This window comes from Amphiura filiformis, chromosome 19 (assembly GCF_039555335.1).
Source record: "Amphiura filiformis chromosome 19, Afil_fr2py, whole genome shotgun sequence".
In the NCBI taxonomy this organism is placed as follows: domain Eukaryota; kingdom Metazoa; phylum Echinodermata; class Ophiuroidea; order Amphilepidida; family Amphiuridae; genus Amphiura; species Amphiura filiformis.
The window spans coordinates 46814219-46839724 of NC_092646.1; the positions used below are offsets into that span (position 1 = coordinate 46814219).

General features: G+C 37.6%; 1 protein-coding gene and 1 long non-coding RNA gene across 3 annotated transcripts; both read left to right on the forward strand.

Moving 5' to 3' along the window:
- Positions 1-1033: 1033 nt before the first annotated feature.
- LOC140141387 (uncharacterized) lies at positions 1034-22265 on the forward strand. 2 transcript variants are annotated; one of them, XM_072163241.1, is made up of 7 exons: positions 1034-1183; positions 7498-7539; positions 8235-8358; positions 9322-9446; positions 11032-11210; positions 14759-14913; positions 18800-22265. In XM_072163241.1, the coding sequence occupies exons 2-7, from the start codon at positions 7513-7515 to the stop codon at positions 20095-20097; spliced, it is 1908 nt and encodes a 635-aa protein (XP_072019342.1). In that variant the 5' UTR covers positions 1034-1183; positions 7498-7512; the 3' UTR covers positions 20098-22265. The 2 variants fall into 2 exon arrangements, with proteins under 2 accessions (XP_072019342.1, XP_072019344.1); XM_072163243.1 differs by lacking the exons at positions 1034-1183; positions 7498-7539; positions 8235-8358 and adding an exon at positions 8373-8430 and having other exon boundaries at positions 9319-9446.
- An 897-nt stretch (positions 22266-23162) lies between these two features.
- Positions 23163-25221, forward strand: LOC140141388 (uncharacterized). Its single transcript, XR_011857397.1, has 2 exons — positions 23163-23698; positions 24496-25221. It is a non-coding gene; the product is annotated as an uncharacterized lncRNA (long non-coding RNA).
- The last annotated feature ends 285 nt before the right edge of the window (positions 25222-25506 follow it).

Consider the following 25506-nt stretch of genomic DNA (forward strand, 5'->3'; position numbering starts at 1 on the left):
CCCTGGACCCCTAACATTTGTCGCTTCGCTCGCTACGCTCTATTTTTTTTCACAGGGCCGGTCTTAATCAATTTGCCACGGCCGCCTAAAACAACCAGTCCGCCCCTGATTATAACGTTTTATACCCTTTATATAACCCGACATTTAAACGTTTTCTCTAAAACCTTTTTTGTTTGCTGAGCAGTAGATTATCAAAAAATGATTTTTAATGTTATGAAAACGTTTTATACCCTTAATATACCCTTTATATAACCCGACATTTAAACGTTTTCTGACAACCTTTTATAACCTTTTGCGAATGATGTCGAAAACGTTTTGTGTTTGCTGGGTTACTACCGAAAGCCATACTCGGTATTGTCCCGGATATTTGTTATTTTTTTTAACCTGATGTGTTTGCATATTTGTAATGTTTACACATGTCCCAACTTGCACCTAAATGGATTCGGCCAAAATTTGTTGTCTTTGTATAGGTCAACAGAGCAAAGTTCGACATATTAAAAGTCATATAAAAATTACTATGACTTTATGTCCTCCCATAGAACTGCATGTTAAATGGCAAAAATACCCAGTGGAGTTTCTTTCACTTTATTGTTATATCCATAGGTGTAGATCCCCCCCCAATATTTTGCCAGGGGGTGGTCCATACAATCACCACCCCAATGTTGACGCCTGTGGCAGGCCAATTTTGTTTTTTTAAATTAACCTCATATTTGGCCATTTTAGCCCCAATAGTGCAAAATTTTTCATATTTATTCCATTTTTGCACCATATTTCAAGATTTTAGCTTCAAATGGCAAATCTTTTCGCGCGCTTCGCCACTGTCATATCAGTTTAAAATGGACAACTATTATTTCTAATATTTCAACAGTTTGAATAAAGAATAACTAAATTAAAATTTGATGAAAATTGTACTTGGCTTTCACATCTTGAACGAACGAGATAAAAAAAATCCAAGTCACCTCCGGGGTTCCGTATAACAGGGAAAACAACGAATACCAACAAAAGAATTGCTTACTGGAGTAACGAAATCACGAACGATTAATGCACATGGCGTTTTCCATAGTCAGTATGGAATGTAGGCAATTTAGTGCACTAAAAATAGTGTCATTTCTCACACAACTAAATCCTGTATGCAACCAAAATAACAAAATCTGTATTCAGTGGATCTTGTAGATTGGACGTGGTAAGAAATTTTGAACCAGGCGATTTTAGTTTAGTCATAAAATGTATGAATTAGCGAGGGTGTATCCGGGCCGTGTGTGTCGTGACCGTCAATCATGACCGTGCATAAAAAGTCAAAATAACTTGAACGTCCAGTCATTTTTAGTTGCTGAAACTCAACATCATCATTCATTGTGTTGTTGTCGGGATGTTGAGTTGCTGTATAATATATTTATGTATGTCCATCTTGCTGTTCTTACCTCATTCGGAGCGATCATATTATAGGTAGGGTGTATGTGCTTCGTCCGTGATTCGGAAGTCACGTAAAGCCGTTGGTCCCGTGTACAGGAAGAGTCAAACCCTGTGCACGTTAAGTGTCAGAGCTATTCGAAAAGAGAAGGGGGACCATCCCCGGTTCTGATATCTGCAATCAATCCTAGGTTCCAGGATCGTGCATTAGAGACGCACCGATCATGATCGGCAGTTCTGAATCGGGGCCGATATTTGCCTAACTCAGCGTTCGCAGGTTTTTGCCGCAGGTGGAAAAAAACGCGGTTTTAACCACGGTTTTAACCGCTTGGCAAAAACAGTTTTGCCAGTTTTTGCCTGCAAAAATGGCAAAAACTAACTAAGTGATTTAAGGGGGTACTACACCCCTCGATAAATTTGTGTCTATTTTTGCATTTTTCTCAAAAACTAATAACACAGTGGTAACAAAAGTTATACATGTATATTATAGGGGTAAGGAATCCAATTACTACACTGGAATTTCAGTGACCCCAAGACAAGCGGTTTGTTATTTATGATAAGAAATAAGGTACCGCTAGGATGTACCTTGTACCAGATATACTGAACCGCTTGTCTTGAGTCACTGAAACGTCAGTGTAGTAATTGGATTCCTTGCCCCAATAATATACATAACTTTTGTTACCAGTGTGTTATTATTTTTTTTGAGAAAAATGCAAAAATAGTCACAATTAACCACAGGTGTAGTACCCCTTAAAGTTCAGATTTTTGATCTCAAAATGAATTATTAAATGAAAAAATTATTTTACGGAGTGTAGCAAGGCCAGATTTTGTAATAAAAATAAAAATAACATATTAAGAAATTAAAGGCATGTATTTTCATTGATCACTTAGTGCATTTAAACATTAACTGAAATCTGGCATATGGTCATGCGCCATGATTTGGGGTATAGGAAAAGGTGGCGGTGTTACATTTTTTTTTTTTTTCACAAACATTTTGTCACAGATCTCAAGAATGGATAGGTGTACTGAACTGGTTTTGGTCTTATTTTCTAGCTAATTTATGTGGCTAAAATTGTGGAAGGTAAAACTGTTATACTATTTGTACTTTGCGAGATATTGAAAATCAAAGGATGTTAAGTCAGGGGTGGTGGAGCCTACGGATGAGGAGCCTACGGATGAGGCATGTGTTAAAGTATAGGGAATATTGTCTTTTGGTGACTCTCAAATATATTTTTTACAGCAACTTCATAACCCAGCATGGTATTGAGATGGATTATGTACCATTGTTTTGGTATTTATGTCTAGTAGGTAATGTGACCAATTTTACTTTAAGCTAGTTTAATTTGTTGTAAATGTGCTGCATTTTGTGTCATATTCCTAGGCTTTGCCTATACCTTACTTTACTAAGCATGCATTTATGCTCAAATGTTCTGAATGTCATATTTCTTGAATAAGTTACCCTACTTCTGTAAAAGTTATCATTTCTTAGAAGGAAATTTGATGAGGAATTCAAATATGCCATTGGTTTTTGTGTAGGGCATGAAGGAAAAAAATTTTGATTGTAAATATAATAAAAGTCATAAAAATTTTGTACAACTTTTGAACACCCTGCATCTCAGTTAGGCAACATAACTCATCATTACAAGTTTGCTTTTTGCGAAAGTCTACAATGTTATTAGCACATCTAAAAAGGTTTTAACAAACCAGGTGTTTGTGTTAGTAAATAAGAGAGGAACAAAATCGTATACTTTTTTGAACCAAAATTTAACTTTTCCACCCTATATGACATTTGTGGCACCCTGTATATTGACCAAATGTTTGTATGTGTGTATTCCTGGTACTCTAAGCTTTACAGTGATATATAATTTTATAGGGTTTTGATGAACGGAATATGAATTAGATTAGTTTAAGTACAAATACATGTAAATTGTTGAATTTTTTAGTATGTAACGCATTTGGCCCCCAATTCATGGCGCACGACCATATATCAAATTCAAAACTTTTTCATTTTAAGGACTTGATGAGATAAAAAATATGTTGAATGATTCATTAAAAAGTTGTATGTTTGCTGTTTATGAGCTTTTTGTGTACTTGAGTGACTATACATAAGTTTTTGCCATTTTTGCCGGTTTTCGGCAAAAACAGGTTTTTGCCGGCAAAAACCGAACCCTGCCTGGCCTAACTGGTTCTGAATCGGGACCGGCAAAAAAAGTAAACATTACCGATTATTGCTACCGATCACACCAGCAGCTGCACCAGCCTGCTTTTTAAGCTTTCAAGCTCACAAATCAACTTACGTTGTACAGATGGATATAATTCCTTACTCTTAGTCCATAAAATTTAACTTATTTAACAAAAACAAAGGTGAATTCCGGGGTGAATTACATGCACATCACAATGCGCGAGCCAGTTCTCACGCTTGTGTTGGTTTGTTGCTGTTTTGGTCACTGTTTTGCTGACGTGACCTTGGGCCCGGACCTGGGGAAACCTCAACCAACTTCGGCGCTCCTGTCATAGTACTGTGTGTGGCGATCGCTCCAATTTAATTGAGAATGGCTTACAGCGCAAAAGACCCCGGAAACCAGCACGCCCACGTGGCCTCGACGTTTTGCCATGAATGGAAATTAGGGCTGTACCATTGGGAGGGTAGGTGTGTTTTGAATAAAAAGAAACGACAGCAGTATTAAATATAATTATTTGAACAGAAATGTGAAAAATAAATAAATAAATGAGATTGAATTATGGGTATAAATGGTCATCGCTGATGCAAGTATGAATTGATGTGTTCGTATCGACACAAGAACAATACTAAATCAGTCTACCGAAAGGTCAAGTAACCAACATTAGTGGCATGCATGCCTCCGAATTCGGAAGTCATGCACGTAATTGTACTAATCTGGTTCTGGTTCTGAATCGGCCGATCACTTAGCAACATAATCGGTAATCGGGCAACAGAGGCTGATCGATGCTTCCCAATCGTGCATAGGTAAACTGTGCACGTAAAGCCCGTGCGTTGATACTCAACCATTTAAGGTAAGCACGTATATGGACATGATGGAAGGAAGGAGACGATGATGCATGATAATGACCGATGTATTGCTCACACAGTCAGTCATGAGTCTCATGACTGTTAATTTGTTTGCTGGTACCGTACCGCATACATTCAAAATGTGTAGTCATGGTACCCGGTAGTAGACTCTTAATTAGAGAATAAACGATAGGAATTTTTATTTTGCCTATCTTCTACAGTGATAGAGCGACAGGCAGGTCCAATATTTTGAGTAGTGGATGCCGGCGCAGCCGGTATCCACTACGATAAAAATATTGAACCTGCCTGTCGTCTATCACACGGTAGAGGATAGGCAAAATAAAAATTCCTATCGCTTATTCTCATTCTTAGTCAGTTAAATATTATTTTAATAACTGTAAACAAATTTTTAAGCAAAAACTAAGTTACCGTCATAAAAACTCCCTCATTATAAAATGAACGAAACTTGTTTACAACTTCACGTATTCTGTTGCGCGTATTGCTAGCGCGTTCGCGATTCCGCACTAGTCTCACGCATCCAGCGCGATACATACGCCAAGCACCTCTACACGCGTGTTACGCATTATCAAGACGCATGATGACGCGGGGGTCGCTCTACGACCTGATAGACGGCACCAAATCATGCGATTGTCCAATCAGAAATGTGTCTACGAACTAGACCACTCCCACTGACTAAGAATGTCCGTTCATACTACGCCGCAATTGCTTTGCGATGCGATGCGGTGCGTTGCCGATATATTGATAATTACTTTTCCAAAAAGTAGGTATGCCAGGCAAAACTTAGTTAACACATTTGCTAGTCAGCGAAATTCGCCTAGTCCAGGGACCAGGCATTGCCAGGGCTGTCAATTCTCACGCATTGGCTGTGAGTCTCACGCATTGGGTCACTTTCTCACGGTCTCACGCCAAGGTAGTAAAATCTCACGCCCAGGTAATAAATCTCACGCAAAAAGCTGAAAAATGAGTAAAATCTCACCCCCCACCCCCCGCGGTTTCACAGTCTTGAGCGCCGTGGCTCAAATACATGTAATCATCGGTCGAAATGAACATTGAGTCGGCAAATACCGCACGCTTCTGTCTCACGCCAAGCAATTCCAAAAGTTGACAGCCCTGCCGGGACCAAACACAATACATATTTACATTATAGAAATTTCAATTTTTTTCAAGAACAGGTCGGTCAAGGAAACCTACATAAATATGTTTTCTATATACTTCACTTGACCCAAATATATGATTTTTTATGGTGATGAGACACTCACACATGGAATTTTAGAGGGATTTTGATAGCAGTTCCATTAAAAAAGCTGCTATCATCATGAGACTAAGATCTAGAAATACCCCCGTAATGCTGTTTTGGGGGATTTTGCTAGCAGAATCTTTTTGATGAAAGTCGACCTTTGAAAAGATTTAATTTGATATATAAAATGATGCAGTTTGATGGCAAATTTAAATTCACCTGGCATACCTAAAAAAAGGCTTTACTGTGCCAGGGCTCAATGAAAAAAATACTAAAAATTAATTTTGACAACCAAAACCTAAGTGATGTTGACTTACGTTGGTACTGGCATATTATACTGGATTTTATAAACTATCACATAGTGCAATCTATCATGTTCCACCAAGTCGACACTCGTTAAAGCGCAAAGGCAATTTGTGTGTAAATCAAGACCATCCAAAACAGCTTTCTTACAGTAAAGAATAGGAGGTCATCTGGGGGGTCACATACAGTAGTGTACATTGTACATGTGCCGGCTGTCACAATTTCACGCACAAAATTTTGGGCAATTTGGTGATGCTATTTTTGTCTGTAACTTCAAAAGTATATGCACCAGAAACATAATTGATCCCTTATTGTTTAGGTAATTTAATTCTTTTTCAAATGAAAGAACTTTCAGCTAAAAATATTGATCTTCAAAATTTTATGAACATCCCTAATCATGGCCCTAGTTATTCCTTCCTCACCATAGGGCCATGAATGCCGTACGTACGTAGAAACGGGGCACCCTGAAATCATGTCGCGGTGATGACGTCACACTGACGGCATCTTATTTACAAGTCTGGTCTTTTACACCCTCAAATGTGCTCAAAATTTACGAACATGCACCAAATATGGTTTGTTTAAGTCTCATCTTCATGTGAGGAATGGTAGGAAGTGGTATTTATGAGAAAAAGTGGTATTTTTTGTGTACCCTGGAAAGGTTTAAGGTAGACATCTCAGACCTTCGTACGGAGAAGGACAGTGGAAATCGTAGTGACGGAGGTGTGAGTACCTCGGGCTAGATATCACATGCATGCAGTATTTTTCAGTAAAATGCGATGCGGCATGTGGTCGCAAGTCATACAATGACAGGGGTCATTATATTTCTCAATAACAGGGATGTGAGAGTTCCTCTTTTCAGCTGATTTCCTCTTTTTTTGTTGCCAAAATTTATGTGTAAATTTCTTTTATTTTCAGCCCATATTTGGCGTTTTTACCCTGATTTTACGCTGTTTTCAGTGATTTTCCTCGTTTTTGGTCTGTGGCCTCTCACACCCCTGCAATAAGCAAGTTCGATAATTCAGAACAGAGTGCATTGTGGGTGAAAGTCTGTTGGGATATCACAGCTAGGCCTCACACAGTATTTCAATGGTGACGAACTTTGCACTTTTCAAAAACCTTTTGATTTTTTTTTTTTGGCAAGTTGTTGGGTCTGATTGTCCCCATAGAACTTTTATATAACATACAAAGATAGTTTGAACCTACCTTGGAAGTACCAACGTTGTAAATGACAAATAAAATCACAAGAATTCCCGATCAGTCAAAGTCCGGACCATTCCCACAGCCGTCTATGGGAGGATTGTGTTATTATATCCCCAATACTGGTCAAGAATATTACCACAATGTACTCTGTTCTGAATTATCGAATTAGCTTATTCACAATCGGTTCGTACTGACAGTGTTTCGGACTGACGGGGTGTACATGTACCCAGAAAGGTATGTAAGGTGTGATGAAGTCCAATGGTGGAAATAATTCATTTAATTTTTTCTTTATTTTCAGTAAGAAGACAGCACAATGGACGATGAACCAGCTCCCAAACGAGTAAGTAGTGCTGAGGTTTGATTTCAACACAAGAGACACAGGGTGGAACAGTAGAGGGGAGCAGTCATTAACCTCAATGTTTACAATACAAAAATTCTTGGACATGGGTCTCCTTTTTGAAGATTTCTGTGCTATATATGTACGAAAAAATACATTATTTAACTACCGGTATCTTAAAGCTCATCACATTTTAGGCCACCATGAACAACAATCCAGTATCAGAGATGCCAACCCTCCCTATTTAATAGGGAGGCTCCCTATTTTTGGAAACATTTATATCCATTTTGACCCCTAAATTTGGCAACCTCCCTATTTCTGACAAGTTATGTGCCATTGAAGTTGCATGTAAATTTGAAAACCTTCCTATTTTTTGTTTGAATCCTCCCTATTTTCTGGATGTTCATGTTGGCATCTCTGCAGTATGCCATTTTTACCATAGCATTACACACAGTGCATTGTGAGTGAAGGACTTTTGGGAATAATTTTTTGGCTCTATGCATGTTGCTAATCAGCCTAGATTATACAGGGTGTATCAAAATCTGAAACATTTTGAAAAATTCCGCTAGATTAAAAAGTATGAGGTCTTTGATCAAAATTTAATCTTTAGCGTAAGAAATTGTATAGAACAATAGAACAGCAATGTGACTGGTTTTTTTTGTTGATATTTGTATTTGTTTATTGTGTTCATCCAAAAGGTCCGGCTGAACGAGACAGACTTAGAGCGACTGAGTAAAGATGACCTGATAATGAAATGGAAGAAACAAGAAGCCTATATCACAGCCTTGGAGAACAAGACAGATCTCAGCGATCATAATGCAGGTATTTATAGTAAGAAACAAGAAGCCTATATCACAGCCTTGGAGAACAAGACAGATCTCAGTGATCATAATGCAGGAATAATAGAGAATATCTCATATATACCTGGAGAAGAAGACAGATCTTAGATCCAGATTGACATCTGAGGCCATGAATAAAAAAAATTCCTGATTTTTTTTATGAACATTACTGGAATTGGATGATATTTTGGCATAAAAAGAGCAAAAAATAGGGACGTTTATTAAAGGGGCGTTAATTAGAGAATATCTGGTATGTGTATATTGCTTTGCTTATTTTATAACGTATAAAAGTAACATTTAAATTAAATATATTGTTTAGTTCTTGTCTCTCCCAGTGTTTCACAAGATCGGTTCCTAGGCTTTAAGGGGGTACTACACCCCTCGATAAATGTGTCTATTTTTGCATTTTTCTCAAAAACTAGTAACACAGTGGTAACAAAAGTTATGTATTATAGGGGCAAGGAATCCAATTATTACACTGGAATTTCAGTGACCCAAGACAAGCGGTTCGTTATTTATGATAAGAAATGAGGTACCACTAGGATGTACCTCATTTCCTATCATATATATACTGAACCCCTTGTCTTGAGTCACTGAAATTTCAGTTTAGTATTGGATTCCTTGCCCCAATAATATACATAACTTTTGTTACCAGTGTGTTATTATTTTTTGAGAAAAATGCAAAAATAGTCACAAATTTACCACAGGGGTGTATTACCCTCTTAAGTCATTTCAGAAATTTGCCAAAAAACAACAAAACATCCGCCCACTTGACCCTACTTCAAAAGTCAGTACTGATACATGCCTAAAGTTTGTTTGGCTTATAATAGGCAAAAATTATTTTTTTCGCCTATTATAATTAGCCAAACAAACTTTACAGCAGTTTTTTCCCACGGCCTTGCATTCAATTTCTGAATTTCTCATATTTTTTCCTGTTCTATTCCAGCCAAGTTGAGTGAGATGGAAGACCGACTTCACCAACAACAGAATGAGTTTGCTCAAAAGGAACGCAAGGATAGATTGCTGGTCATGCGTCTTGCAACAAAAGAACAAGAGCTGCAAGAACTTGCTGTAAGTTGGTTGACCCGACCCTTTAATCCTAAGAAAGTAGGCAAAAATGATGGCCTGTTTGCCATGCAGTTTAAAATATAACCAAAATACAGACAGCCAAAAAATTAGTTTGACCCAGGATTGGCGATTTTCTTGATTTAAAAAGAAAATTTTAAATCAATTTATTTGATTTAAAACTTTAAATTAATTTATTTTATTTAAATCTAAAAAAAATATATATATTCCTAGAACTGCTATACCCCATTATAAAGTCATCTGAAAGACCAGTGGATTGCTAGACATATGCGCAAAAATCAAAACACATATGTGACCATCCAGCACAACTGAGCCCTGAAGTCGCCAATCATCATTTTTGAGATATTCAACCAAAATATTCTGCTTGAAATTAGCTTTAAAATGATGTATATCATGTCTATAGTACTTGACATTTAAGGACATTTAAAACAGTCAATAAATCCTTTGTTTCCTATTGTTTATTGTTAAGTTCAATGGAGCATATCTCAATAGTGGCACTGGCGACATCCGGGCTCAGTTGTGGTGGATGGTCACATATTTGGGTCAGTCCATGTCAATTCACCCAATGAGTTAAACCTGACCTCCTCCAAATTTGTTCCAATTTGGTATATAGGTTGATTTTGGCTGACAAAGCTGATATTTCAAGTTTGAGCTCAAACGGACTTAAGGTTTTCCTGCTACGGCCAGCCCATTTTTTTGCGATTTCTGCGAAAAATGGCGCGGCGGCAGATTTTTCAACGACCATACATCTCCGTAACAGTTTGTCCAAATGATCTCCCATATGTTTTCTACAAAATATAAAAAAATTACAGGTATATTAGGTTTAGTTAGGCAAAAATGTGATTTTCCATTGAAGCACACAGTAAACCACAATACTGAACTTGGCACTTAATAGTCCGTATGCAAAGTTCAGTATTGTAGTTTACTGTGTGTTTCAATAGGAAATCACAGTTTTGCATAACTTTGCGAGAAGCTCGGAGGAAAACAAAATAATTTATAGTAAATAGAATAATAGATGCATTTGTAGGATTGTAGATAAATAATTCAAACTTTTTAGCTTGACAAATCCATTTAATCAAGCCATCAGCCCTGATGGCGAAAGCTAAAGTCGTGAGTACTTATTTTATGGATTTGTCAAGCTAAAAAAGAAAAAAAAAAAAAAATGTATATATCTAATTTGTTTATATTTTGTAGAAAACATATGGGGGTGTAATTTGAACATGCTTTCGTTTCGGAGTCACATGATCCACAAGGTCAAAGTAAAGGGCAAAAGGTTATACAATTTTAACTTGCTCAGATTTATAAATTAATGACAGACTTAGAATCTTTATGACATAAGCTTTCCAATGACACCAATTTCAGCTCATTTAGTCATACAGATGCGGAGATATGGTCATTGAAAAATCTGCGAAATCCCACGGGAAAATTGGATCACAATGGATATTCTGAAGAAGCCATCAGTCAAGATGGCGAAAGTCTTAAACAGTGAGTAATTTTTTGGATTTGTCAAGCAAAAAATCTAACAAACGTAAATTTTTTCATTTTCTCCCTCCATTAATTTGGTACACAGAACCAGCTAACAGAGATGACCAAAGGGCAGGCTCCTGGCAGTTCTCAACTGCGTTCAGCCTTACTTGACCCAGCACTCAATCTTATCTTTCAACGTATGAGGAAGGAACTTGAGGACAAGACAAAAGCTCTTCAACAGGCACAGGATGACATGTCTGCTTGGAAATTCACCGCCGACAGGTAATTGGGGTTTTATTTCAAACTTAACATGTTTTGAGTTGCATCTGAGAGATGTTATCTGTCGACTGGGGGGGCACTTTTATTCAGAAGAATTGTTTATCACCCCTACCCAAAGTATTTTTCCTTTGTGTGAAATGGACCCAATTGTTTTCCCTACCCTAAGGAAGTATTTTCCTAACTTTTAAACCCAAAACAAACCCGGTCAATGCACAAACCAGTTGTATCGGTATGAAAACAGTGAGAGATGTGCGAAAAAATGCAATGAATGGAATTTCACCTTTTTTATATCAAGTGAATTTTTATGGCATGTGGGTGAACTTGAAGTACCCTTTATGAGTGATTTAAGGTGGTACTACACCCCTTGATAAATTTGTGACTATTTTTGCATTTTTCTCAAAAAATTATAATACACTAGTAACAACAGTTATGTATATTATTGGGGCAAGGAATCCAGTTACTACACTGGAATTTCAGTGACAAAAGACATGTGGCTCGTTATTTATAGTGATAAGAAAAAGAGGTACCGCTAGAATGTACCTCATTTCTTAACATATATAATGAACCACTTGTCTTGAATCACTGAAATTTCAGTGAAGTAATTGGATTCCTTGGCCCTATAAAATACATAACTTTTGTTACCAGTGTGTAGTTATTTTTTGAGAAAAATGCAAAATTAAGGGCAGAGTAATGGGAGAGAACATGGACCTTTTCGAGCTTCATTATTTCTGAATTGTATGTCCAAAGTATATAAAACTATACATTTTTGGAAAGGAAATGAGGCAAGGAATCCCATGGTGACGTCAGATTTGTTTAAAAATCTCAAGTTTTTGAAAAAATCACAAAATTCACTTTTTACCCCAATTTTTTGTGACAACTTAGAAAAAAAATCCGTTCGAGTAAAAAAAATTCAGTTAGCTTTTCATGAAGAAGAGACATGAACTTAGGGAAGGTTTTTTATTTTTTTGAAATTCGTCTTTTTTTTCTAAATATTGAAAAAAACATGTGAAAAAAGCCATTTTGTCACTCTATTAAGCTAAAAATTGCATATAATGGTGTATATTTTTGTTTAAAACAAATATTTTGAAAAAATGAAAAAACCTTCCCTAGACTTTGATGTACTCTAATGCATAATGCAAAAAGTTTACCCTTTGCTTGCATATTTTTCGAGTTATCTTGTCACAAAAATCGCAAGAATATTGTCAAAAGTGAACTCTGAGAAATCGATGTTTTAGTAAAAAAATGTCAAAATTATGCACAAAACATCCTTAAATTTTAAAACGGTAAGACTTTCACACTTGTAAAAGCTGTATCTGGTGCATGGTCTAAATATGCATCTTTTTGCACCAATGAATCTATAATGTCTGCTTTCAGTGCGCCAAAATTCAAAATAATAAAAAAAATCTAAGTGGCATTTTGACTGCAAATTTTTGTTTTGTTTACACCACATTTGCTGGCGTTAACAACATACCGAATGCGCCTTGACTGCGTTGGACATACGTGCAGAGTTGCGCCGGCGTCATGCACGCGACGCGAATCGCACGCTGTAATCACAATATTTCGCATTCGCACATTTCTGACTAAGTATTTGCCGCCAATTTACTAAACTGTCTTGAGCTATGTAACTTTTTAGAGTTGAAAAGAGTGAAAAAAAAAAAGCAAAAATACGAATAAATATTAGCAAGTTGTATTTTATCAGTTTCAAGTGAAAGAATACATCTTAGTGTTGATAAATATCAAAAATCTCAAATTCGGTCGTGACTAATGCGCTTCCATTACTCTGGCCTTAACCACAAATTTTATCAGGGGGTGTAGTACCACCTTAAGGTTGGTCTGAACCCTGGAATTATGAAAACTTTCGGACCTCATAACTGCTAAATTATTAGTCTAAAGAATATAAAAGTATACATTTTTTTTTGGAAATGACTTGCTGAATTCATCTGTGAGGTCCAATTTGGGCCAAAATGCTCATTTTTGGAGAAAATCCCAAAAAAACGGGTTTTTTGGCCCAAATTTTTTCGTGAAAAAAAAAAAAAAAATTGTTTGGCCAAAAATTTTTTTATTAATTTTAAAAACTAGATAAAAATATCTAGGGACCGTTTTTTTATTTTTTTTTATTTTGACCAACTTCACCAAAAATATTTTAAATTTGGGCGAAAATCAGGCTTTTTTATGATTTGAAAAATCAGCAGTTTTTGACCATTTTTGGTGCAAATTTCTCAAAGTTGGTCAAAATTCAAAAAATAAAAAATTTTCCCTAGATATTTTTATCTAGTTTTTAAAAATTAATAAAAAAAATGTTTTGGCCAAACAATTTTTTTTGTTACGCTAGACGAAAAAATTTGGGCCAAAAACCTGTTTTTTTGGATTTTCTCAAAATGAGCATTTTGGCCCAAATTGGACCTCACAGATGAATTCAGCAAGTCATTTCCAGTGTAAAATGTATACTTTTATATTCTTTAGACTAATAATTTAGCAGTTATGAAGCCCGAAGTTTCCATAATTCTAGGGTTAAGACCACCCTTAACCCTTACGCTCCTGAACACTACAAAATACTACTTGATATATGCGCTGTTCGTGCATGCATCCCACGTGGTGTGATGACGCAATCGCCCTAAGTGATATATAGGCACGGTTTCGCTGGCCAGCGAAGCCCAAGACCCGTGGCAAAGTGTCGCCGACCGAGTGCTTGGCATGCGAGGGGTCTCGGGTTCGAATCCCACCCAGAGCAAACAACTTCTTTCCTTCTTTTCTCTCTTTATTCTTTCCTTCTTTCCTTCCCGTCGCCAAAAAGCCCTTAGGCGGTTAGGGTTAAGGTATCCTTTTCCCCATTTTTTGTTGTTTTTTAGAAAGATTAAAAAAATAAAAAATCCGAACAAACCAATGAGAAAGATAAAAGGATAAAAGTGATAGGCCCGTCTGTCTACCTGTAGAACTGAGTTTGTCACCTTAGAAGTCTCAGATTGAGTATTTGCTTTAGTGATTTTGAATCATGCTATCTATTAAGGCTCTCACCAATTCCCCGGTACCCGAGTTCCCGCCCATTCTTGGCCTACTTGGGTCAAATTTCATGGGTCAAAGTACCCGAAAAACAAAAAAAAAAGAAGTTATAGGCCTTAAATTACTTGTTATTCGAGGTTGGATACCAGAGAAATACTGCTACTTAAAAAAAGTTCAAAGTTGGATAAAGTTATACATTTTGATTAATTTTGCTCCTATTGAATAGCTAGCAACGCATACTAATTCAATGTGTCCCTAGCTGTTCAATAGAATAAAATATACAGCATTTTTTTGTAGCAGTATTTCTCCAATTTCCAACCTTAAATAACTTGTAATTTAGGGCCTATAGCTTCTTCTTTTTTCCAATTTTTGTAAAAAACCAAAAAACACCCCAAAATTGTACAAGTATTTTCGGGTACCCGGATTCCTGTCCGAAAATTCAATTGGGGAATGGACACCCAAGTACATAATTACCTGTTATTTGAGAGCCCTACTATCTTTCTGTATGTTGCAGTCTAATTGATTCATTGATTATTTTCTTGTTTTTACAGTCAAATGGGCAAGCGTCTTATGTCTCGTTGCCGTACGTTGATCCAAGAAAACCAAGAGTTGGGTAAACAGGTGTCGGCAGGTCGTACCGCCAGACTGGAGACTGAGCTAGCATTACAGAAGAAATATAGTGAAGAACTTAAAGGATCACAAGATGGTAAGATATTGCACAGGTTTATGCTATAAATGCTATAATTTACCTGTTTATGCTACAATCAACCTGTACAGGGTGTCCCAGGAAAAAATTAACGGGTGAATGAATTTGGATTTAAGTCGATAAATAGGCATCAGAATCCAAAAATTTAAAAAACAGTGTGTAGCCCATTTTATCATGCATCTTATTCGCTATTTTCACCTAAATCGGTTGACTGATTGCAAGAAATGAGTGATTACATTGCGCATATATGTCAATTCACTTCAGTCCAAGTTTGAAAGAAAGATCATTCAACACAATGCACACTCAGCTAGTGATTAACTGTCAATGGGTTTTATATTTCGTTCGGTGAACCCTTTCCATTCTTTTTAAACAATCTGTTTCCTGCAAAACACTTAATTAGATTTTGTTCAAATTTGAAAAACTGTATGATATTGAAAATGAAAGCTTGCATGTAAGATGATGCTCGGTACATGTAAATACCTTCTTTCATTAAGGGGGTACTACACCCCTGGCCAATTTTTTGCCTATTTTTGCATTTTTCTCAACAATTATAGTGCATTGGTTACAAGTAAGATATGTATATTATATGGGCAAGGACTACAACTACTGCACTGAAAATTCAGCAACTCACAGCAAGTAGTTATTGATTTATTGATCAAATATTGGGTTTCCCTCATTTTTGACTGTAACTCCAAAACTGTTGTCTGTGTTGAAATAAAATTTCCAGTGCAGTAGTTGTAGTCCTTGCCCCTATAATATACATCTTACTTGTCCCCAATGCGCTATAAATTTTGAGAAAAATGCAAAAATAGACACAAAATTGGGCAGGGGTGTAGTACCCCCTTAATGTTGATATAATTATGGCATAAAGAATTGTTGCATAAAGAATTCCAGTTTCTCACACACATTAATGTTTATGGAATATTCCCAAGAAATTGTAATGCAAAGTTTAAATCTTTTAAATCTTCAACACAATGTTTCATGGTATCAAAAATCACACGTAAAGCTGTAAGCACCTGATCATTGTCATTCTTGGCTCAAATGTTTTTGGAAAGTTAAAATATAACATATTTGCACAACACAAAGAATTAAAGCTGGGAAGCTTCCATTTGCAGAAAAAAAGTTTTCTCGGACAAAAGCATGAATAACATAACAACAATGGATCATAAAATAGATAATGTGGAGTAAATTTAATGTGATACACAAACTTTAGGAAGGGGTGAGCGAGTATGAAAAAAGCACCATTTGATCAAACTTGAAACGAACTGCATTGATGCACATATGTGACCGTCCACGGCGAATGAGCAGTAAATTCCTCCCCCGGTCAATTTTGTTTTATTTCGTGTTTAAAAAATAAACATCATAAACTTAAAAATGGTATATCATTTGACTTCAAACGATATCCAGAAGCGGGGTTATGGTTTGTTAAACTTTGCTCCTTCAACAAAATTATAGCTTTTACGCTTTTTACATGTGCCTCTTTTTCCACATTGTTGGCAATAAATATCAAACAGTCATAATTGGCGGTCATTTCAAATCATCCCCAAGTCAACCAGGTTTAAGAAAGTTCTCTCATTGTTAATTGTTTGTTATGCATACCTGTACAAAATACAATGCCTGGTAACCCACCACTTGAACAGGATTTAGCAATATAAGCAAACAAAGACCAGAGCTATTAAAAGTTCTATAGCCATCTAAGGTAGAAGCTTATTATCCACTCCAACAATAGGATTATTGATTAGTTTTTGACTATCGAAATGAGACGGATGTCGGGCCAGCTTAAGTTACTGATGAATATGACCTTCGTACACATTTTACACCGTAACTCAGAATACAATTTAGGGAATTTACGGCTCATTTGTGCTGCCGGGTCACATATTATGTAATCGTTGATATCTTCGCAACCAGTCAACCGAATCAAGTAAAATTTGTGTGTATGATGCATAATAAAATGAGCTGCGATCTACATTTTAAATTTTTGGATTCCGATGTAAATTTTCCGACTTGCATCCAAATTCATTCACCCGTAATTTTTTATGGGACACCCTGTATTATACATGTATGCTATAATTAAACAGGTTTATGCTATAACTAAACCAGTTTATACTATATAATAACACTGGTTCATGCTATAACTAAACTGGTTTAATGCAATAATGAAACCAGTTTATATGCTATAATTAAACCGGTTCATGCTTTTTCTAAACTGGTTTATGTAATAAGTACACCAGTTCATGCTATAACTAAACCAGTTTATGCTATAATTAAACTGATTTATGCTATAACTAAACAGGTTTATATGGAAATATGCGCACATCATTACTACGCACTTCACGGCTTTGAAATGTGCAGTAAAGATGTTCGCTAAACGATATGCACATCAGCGTGATGTCAAATGACGACATCTCAGGTCTACTCATAAAGGGTTATGGGATTTATCGAAAAGGTCAATTGGGGTTAAAGAACTATGTCCCGACAGATTAGCATGTAAATAACACGGCAGATATTGGGTTATTCCAGTTGAAATCCATACACCCCCTATGGAAGTCATGACCTTATTCTCCCACACAGGGGGTGTGCATGTTAAGGCCATCTTAATTTAATAGCTTGTCTCAGAGGCTGCACGCATTAGTAAAATCGCCTGCTTTTTACAGCTTTTATTCCTGCTGGATTGAGTAAATTTCTTTTTTTTTTTTTTGTTGCTTTTTTTTAAAAATCTGCCACACAGAAAAATTAATGTAAATCTCAAAATTCTTCATCTTGTCGACAGTAAATCCTCCTTGAAAGGTGGTCTATTCTTGTCAAAAAGCTTGTCCCCCAGTAACAACAGAATAACATCAGAAAATCCATTCTACATTTGTTTTTCAAGTTGAGAAGGGTTTGAGACAAACTATTAAATTAAGATGGTCAAATAAAAGTCCCAACTTACGGACACATTAGTTAACAAAATCGAGCACCAGCCATACTTAGCACAGGTACTGTGCCTAACTGAGTGTATACTCTTCAGTTTAATCCACTGTGTTTCAAGTCTTACCTAGTATGAGCTGACAAGGTAACTACCCGGAACAGCAACCAGATCTCTTCAGAGTAATAACATAATATGCTAGTAGCTAGACTGCTGCCCTCATTTGTTAACCTTCTGGATTGACAACAGAGAAACCTTCATGAAAAAAAAAAAATGACGGACTTTTGCAACCACTTTCTGGTTGCACTGAGACTGCGTGGCGCAGTTTTGTCCTAATTGACCTTTTGATCAAATTTATTGTTTTTAAACTTCAGGGCGCGATCTTGTCACAATGGCGCGGTAAAGTGATGCAGTACACGGGCGCTGCTAGTCAATCGTGCTACAGCACAGAACTAAATAGCATTGAATATTTTCACGATATGAACTGTAAGATAATCAGTTGTCACTACGAAGCGTACAAATACATGCGCAGTGTAGACGAGTGGCAGAATAAGCCAAATCGGCATTGGAAGTTTGTTATGCAGTGTGGGACAGTTTTTGCAGTTTTGGAACACTCTGCCCTTTGACCGATTGCAAAAATTCAGAAAAATTGGTTTTTGTGCATACAAAATATAATCTAAAATGTTTTACAAGAATAAAAACAAACCCAGAAAACATATTATTGAATAAATAAATTATTTAAATATATTTAATGATAACATTATGACAATAATAAATTAATTAATAATAATTTAACAGCAATTTTCCCGATATGTCAGAGGTCAAAGTGTCCCAAAACTGCTCTCAAAAACCGGAAGTTAGAATGGCGATTGTGCTTATTATGCTAGTTGAGCCTAGTGTAGTATGTAGTATAATACATTTATTAGCTAGATTCATAATGAGTAATGCATATTGTTTGTATTTTTTCTTATTCCCATCCAGAAATGAATGACTTTGTAATTGAGTTAGACGAGGAAGTTGTCGGTATGCAAAGCACTATCTGTGCCCTGCAACAGCAGCTCAAAGAAGCCAAACAAGAAGTGAGTAACCTCAAGTCAGTAGCGGTGACTGTAAACCCATCAATGCCATCACCACCTGTAAAAGAAGAGCCAAAACCTATTGTCAAAGAAGAAAGGACTACAGATGTACATAGTACACATGCAGATGAACAAAGAACAAGCCAAGAAGAAATGGCTCAAACATTCAGCGAGCCAGTAACAAGACAATCTGCCCCAGACACGTCCACCCCCTCCTGGATGCAGGCTTATGGTGAGGATGATGCAGCTGCTGACAAGTCTCCTTCCACGCCAACAGAAGAGGAGGCGTTCAGGATTCCTGAGGCTCCAAGAACTATCAAGATGGAGCCGACTTCTCCTGCAATTCCAGACGAAGCATCGTCGAGGCCAGGTCCGGATGAAGAAGCAAGAACTTCCGTAACCGTCAAGGAGGAGCCGATGGAGGTCGACAGCAAGCCGGAGAAATCTGAAGAAGAAAGGACGTTCCAGGTTCCTCAAGAACCTGAAGAACAGGTAAATTATAGGACTCCCAATGACGACCCGACCGTCCCACCCGTGCCGCCATCGGTGGAATCAAACAGCACTTCGTCGGAGGAGGCTAGTAACGAGAGAACTCAAGACTCAGCAGCGGAGCCACCTGTGGAGTCTGACCAGGTGGTCGCAGCAGAAGTCCGGACGCCAGAGATCCGGATTGAAACCGAAGCAGTACCCGAATCACAGAGAGCAGCTCAGGAATCAGATACCCAGGTAACCATGGAGATTAAAGGCGAGGAGTTTAAGGTGGAGGAAAGAAAAGAACAAGAGAGTAGTCAGGAAGATCATGTAGATACTAAGCAAGTTTCAAACTCCTCCTCCTCCTCCTCCCAGGGGGTAGAAGATGGCAATAAAGCTGATGAAACCCCTATGGAAACCACACCCAATGGTAATGCAAGAACAGAACAAACAGATAGTAATGTAACAGGTAGTAGCACAAATCATAATACCAAAAATGGCGAGTTTTCACCTGAACCCCAATCCCCGCATCCTCCTTCTTCAAGCTCTAATAACGAGTTGCATTCAAACTGCAAGAGTCCCACTAGTAATAACATAGACGAAGATGGTCCGTCACAAACTTCCACAGAGGAAAGAACCGATTCAAATTCCTCGGACACCGTCGCTAATAGCGAGTCCGTGGCGGCATCCGATGTGCCCGAGGCCGCAACAGATAGGACCATTTCCCGGTAAAACAAGTCGCCGTTAAAAATAACGATGGTGACGGTGGTATAGTTGGAGGAGAGGGAGATGGTGATAAGCAACAGAACGTTGATGACGTACCGCCTCTCAAAGAAAAACGGCCCTGAAACGGTCTCGAGTTAAAATGTTTGATGGATTCTTTTTGAATTTTATAAACAAAAGTTGGGTTTGTGTTGTAAGAGTTAGTTTAAAAAAAGTGCTGTTTTGTTTTGTAAATGTAATAAGTTCATTAAAGTCATTAAACCTTGGCAAGGTAACATGAAAAACAGACTTGGTGCCAAATCTTCAAGATTTCAACAGGTCTTATTTTTAATATTTTGTTTATAAGCGATATTGATAAATCAGAAACAAGTTGCATTGTGGGTAAATATCAGGACATCAAAGGTGGGATAAATTACACATTCTCTGCCATTGACAGCAGTGGGAATGAATTGCGATTAGTCAGATTTATTGCCATTTACAGCTTAGTCAGTTCTAACCACGCTCACCCAATACTTCGCTTGTTCAATGCAAGTGCTATTATCTGCTATGACAATCTCAAGACCAAACAATGTGTAAAAAAACGCATACTCTACAAAGCATTTTCTACAGTGCCAAGTTCTCGACCATTGAACACTCTGAGTTCTGATCTTTTTATCCCACCCAGATGTTACCCACAATGCATTCTGTTCTGAATTATCAACAGACGTCATGTCTTCGGAAGTGCATTGAATCTTGACAGAATAGATGGCTGTACAGTGTATTATAATTGTTTTATTTCTTGCATCAATTCTGCCAAGAGCTATGTAATTCTGAAGATTAGGAAAATCAAGTTACGACTCTGAGCCATTTTAGAAGAGGGCAACTTGGTGAAGCCATGATGTCATGCTGCCGTCGACAGACAATCGTGTAATTAGACTATTCCAGTTGAAATCCATATACCCCCTATGGAAGACATGACCTTAATCTCCCACACAGGGGGTGTGAATTCAAACAGGGTTACATGAATGGGTAACTCCATTTGAAACCTACACCCCTTGTATGGCGATCAAGGTCATATGTTTTCTTTAGGGGGTGTATGGATTTCATTTGAAATTGTCCATTGCCTTTGAAAAGATCTTCAAATAAAAACAGGAGAATTGGAACTTGTGCACAAAGTGGTAAGAGGTATAAGCATGTTAAATCAATTATCCTCACCTCAGAGCTAAGGCCGGCGTCGACAGGTCCTCTGTCGGAATCCTGTCAACAAAGTGAATTATGTCAACATATCGACAGAACTTCGTCCATGGCGACATAGTGCTAAGGCAATGGCCCAGTAAAACTTCGTCAGGCAAGCTCATTTTCACTCAAAATATTGGCCATTTCCAATGTATTTTCAACAAAATGCAATGCCAAATCTTATCTTTTACCTACTATTTCGCCAATTTTTCATGTTATTTGCTTGAGGGGTCATACTTTTGGCAGTATTTTGCCTTGTTTTCCGGTGTAAATTGTACACTTTATCGCTACATGCTCACTATGAAGACGGCCATCTTGGAAATTTGCTGAAATTGCCGATGGTGTTTCTAATATTTTTAGGTTAAAATTTTTAAAATATTCCTAAAATCATGAAAAAAAAGTCCTGGTATTTTTTCGAAAATCCAAATGTATGTCGACACACTGTCTACGTCAAGATACGAAATATGTCGACATCAAAAAACGGTGCCGATGCCGGCCCTACTCGGAGCACATGTGTGGCTGCATTGATTTTTTGATTGATCTGTTCAGTTTTGACAACTCTTGATACCCCCAGAAACCCTCTTGTGAAGCTTATTTCAATTGTGGTCCATTTGAACACTGGGATGGGTTGGGGCAGGCGGGGGTTAACACCCTAATGCAAGCGTCAGTTTGAAGCTTGAATCTGCCCTCCTCAAGCCTTTGACGCTACATCGGTGTAGATTCGACGCCAAAGCCGTGCCGGTAGTGCCCTACATGTTTCTCATTGCCAGTTTAACACGCGTGTCAAAGTAATCAATAATCCTATTGTTACTAAGAGTATAATAAGCTTGCAATTATGTCTGTACAATTGTTATTGTACAGCTCTGTTCTTTGTTTGATTTTATGAGACCATGTGTGGATTATAAAGCATTGTATTTTATGAAGTATCTATTGGGTATTAACAATAAGGGGACATTCCTGAACCACGTTGACTTGATGACGTTTTAAAGTAGGCGCCCCTTTATGACTATATGATATCTGTTCCCAGCAACAAGCAAAATGAGACACATGATGTAATACGACACCCCACACTTTGGCGTCGAATAGACGCCGATGTAGTGTCGAAGGCTTGAGGAGGGTAGGTTCAAGTTTCAAACACCCACTATGGCCCTGCTGTACACTGGATCGATAGCTTAACATCCCAGAGGAACCACTCAAGTATGATAGTGTACGCATGCGTGACCAAATTTTTTTTAAACACCCCTAAACGAGTTTTACCCTACCAGCAAATTTAGGCCCTTAATAAGGTAATTTAATATAAAATTTTCCCCCTAATGAGTTTTTTGGCTAGTAAAAATGAAAAAATGTACACTTTTTGTACTCGTAATTGACCAAAAATGAAAACGTACCTTAAACAAGTTTAATTTTTAGACCCTAAATGTGTCACTCACATAACTTGCCTTGACTAAAAAAACACCCCCTTTTTCTTGTTTTTGTTTACCATTTATGTGAGTGTCCCCCCCCCGGGCTTAACGTCCCTTCTGAAGGATGGAATTCTCTCATAGTATTAGATCATTTACCCAACTCTAAATGCACCATGGGCAGTGGCGTACCGTGGCCGCCCCAACCCCAACCCCGGGGGGCTGAAGAAAATTCAATCCAAAAAAAGGGTTTCAGGCGCTAGAGCCCTAAAAGCAGCACATTTTGATGTATAGTACCATTCTTTCACTATTTTTTATGCTTTATCAAATTTTTCCGCCCTTTTGTATTTACCAATTCTTTTTGTCACTTCTTCGCTTTTTTGCCACCCGCTTTTGCCGCCTTCTTCCGCCGCCTTCATTTTGGCCATTCATTTTGGCCGCCCACTGCTTTTACCCTGGGGCTGGCACCCCAAAGCCCCCCAAATTATGCGCATGATGGGGAGAGCGGAAATCTGAATTAATTGAACAAATTGTGCCCATTTTTTTCCACCAAAGTCGGAACCATCGAACCCAATTTCCATGGAGAGTAAACAATGTATGAGAGGGGTGTATGTGGTATTAATTGCCATACTGGGATGTGCTGCAAACAGGAGGTGGATATATTATTGGCCGTCTGGTAAAGCAATGTTGCTGAAGAAGAACAAACCTGTTAGCACCTGTTAAGGCTAGAAGAGGGGTGTTTATATGGGACCAAAGGTCCATTTAGCGATTTGCTCAATTGGAGGATTGTCAAAAAAAAAAAATCAAAATCCCATTCACGGTAATTGAATTTTAAAATTGTAAGTGTGTGGGAATGCTGTCCTATTACCGCCTTCCCAAGAAGATAAACCAGTATTGGGCAATTCTAGTTGAAATCCATACACCCTATGAAAGGCAGTGACCTTAATCTCCCACACAAGAGGTGCAGGTTTTTAAATGGAGAGTCGCCCATTCAGGTAAGCAACCCAATTTGACACCCATGTGTGAAAGGTTAAGGTCATGTATTCCATAGGGAGTGTATGGATTTCAACTGGAATAGCCCATGTGGTAGCAGACTGATACAGTAGACATTTTGACTTATGAAAAACAATGATCGTGTGGACCATCAAAATATATTCGGCCAATCAATTTCTGGCAATTTTGAATGTGTATTTGACCACACAATGGACAGAAACTGGACACCTGTTCAAAATGCTGCATCAAGTAAAAGAAAGATCAATGCAGTCTGCTACCAAATGAGCTATTCCAGTTGTAATCCATACAATGTACACCCTATGGAAGACATGACTTGAACCTTTTCACACAGGGAGTGCGCTCATCAAACACTTATGCATGGGCTTTGTGTAGGGGCACATGGGCTGTTACGGACAAAATGCTAGCGGCACTTAACTTTTGGATGTGACGGGGTTGTGAGGACACCAGTTCAAAATTAAACTAGGAATCTTTTGGATTCATTTGACACCAAAAAGAGGGGGTGGGTCTTCCTGTGAGATTTTCTGGTGAATTCTGGGGGGAAAAAGTGAGTCAGTGAAAGAACAGAAATTGGTTCAAAATGCTTGAGAAATTGGGGTCTTTTTGGGTGATGGAAAAACGGATCATTGGGTTAGAGGGAGTTGAAAAATGGGGCGGCAGATTATTAGGTCATGTCATCCATAGATCAGTACAGTTGAAATCCATACACCCCTTGTGAAAGATATGACCTTATGATCCACACAAGGGGTGTAGATTTTTAAATGGAGAGTCGCCCATTCAGGTAAGCAACCCAATTTGAAATTCACACTCCCTGTGTGAAAGGTTAAGGTCATGTCTTCCGTAGGGGGTGTATGGATTTCAAATGGAATAACCCTTGTGGCGATGCAGACTACTGAATGCTGTCTGCTATGTCAATTATTCAAAGATGTTATTATACTCGAGTGAGTAGAGTACCAACTCAGTTGCGCTAAATCTGCCATTTTGGGAGATGTTAGGATGTATTTGGGAGAGCTAATTTGTCAATTACCGTATTTCCTTGAATAGTCGCCCCCGCATATAAATTCCCCACCACTTTTTTTCAACCAAGATGTTTCAAAATGCCAATATTTCAATGCTATCTTGTGTAGTAAGCTCACCAAGTTGCACACATGGTCGATAATCGGCGACCGGAAGTCAATGTTTCTAGTTCATAGTTTGGCCATTTCAGCGTGAGTTTTAAGCTTACCTAATGATTTTAACGGGAATTATTGTTCTAAAAATGATCTCTAATAAAATGTCCCCGTATGCAGGACCCCGGGGGAATTTATTAAAGGAAATAAGTATCATGAGCAATTACATTTACAAATGAACACAGCACTTTGATCTTAAATAGCAATTGTTTAGTGTAGATGACCTTTGACCTTCGATGACAATTGTTTATACTTGTGTAATATGTAAACGACCATCAATGTAATATGTAACATTTATGCATTTTATTGTGAGAAAGAAATGTTGAGATGCAACAAAAGCCTAAAGTTTCATTTTGTTAATTGTTTTCATTTTGTTATCATCCAAACATCAATGATCATAATTATGTGACACGATCAAGGGAAATGAGTCGGATGTCGCTAATATTGATTTTGAGATACCGGTATTGGCAAAGAAAGTGTTAAAATTCATTTGTTTTATATTGTTTTCAGCGATTGATAAATTGATGTAACTTTGGAAAGAAAAGTTTTATCAACATGGGGTTTTCTGTTTCAGAAAGCTCTAAATGTCCTCTTTAGAAACATGTAAAACTCATTTTCGACCA

Bases quoted from the DNA above. Each gene is read 5' to 3' on its own strand.
- LOC140141387 (XM_072163241.1), top strand. From the start codon at position 7,513: ATGGACGATGAACCAGCTCCCAAACGA. The intron at 7,540-8,234 runs GTAAGTAGTGCT...TTCATCCAAAAG, and splicing joins ATGAACCAGCTCCCAAACGA to GTCCGGCTGAACGAGACAGA. The intron at 9,447-11,031 runs GTAAGTTGGTTG...TTTGGTACACAG, and splicing joins AAGAGCTGCAAGAACTTGCT to AACCAGCTAACAGAGATGAC.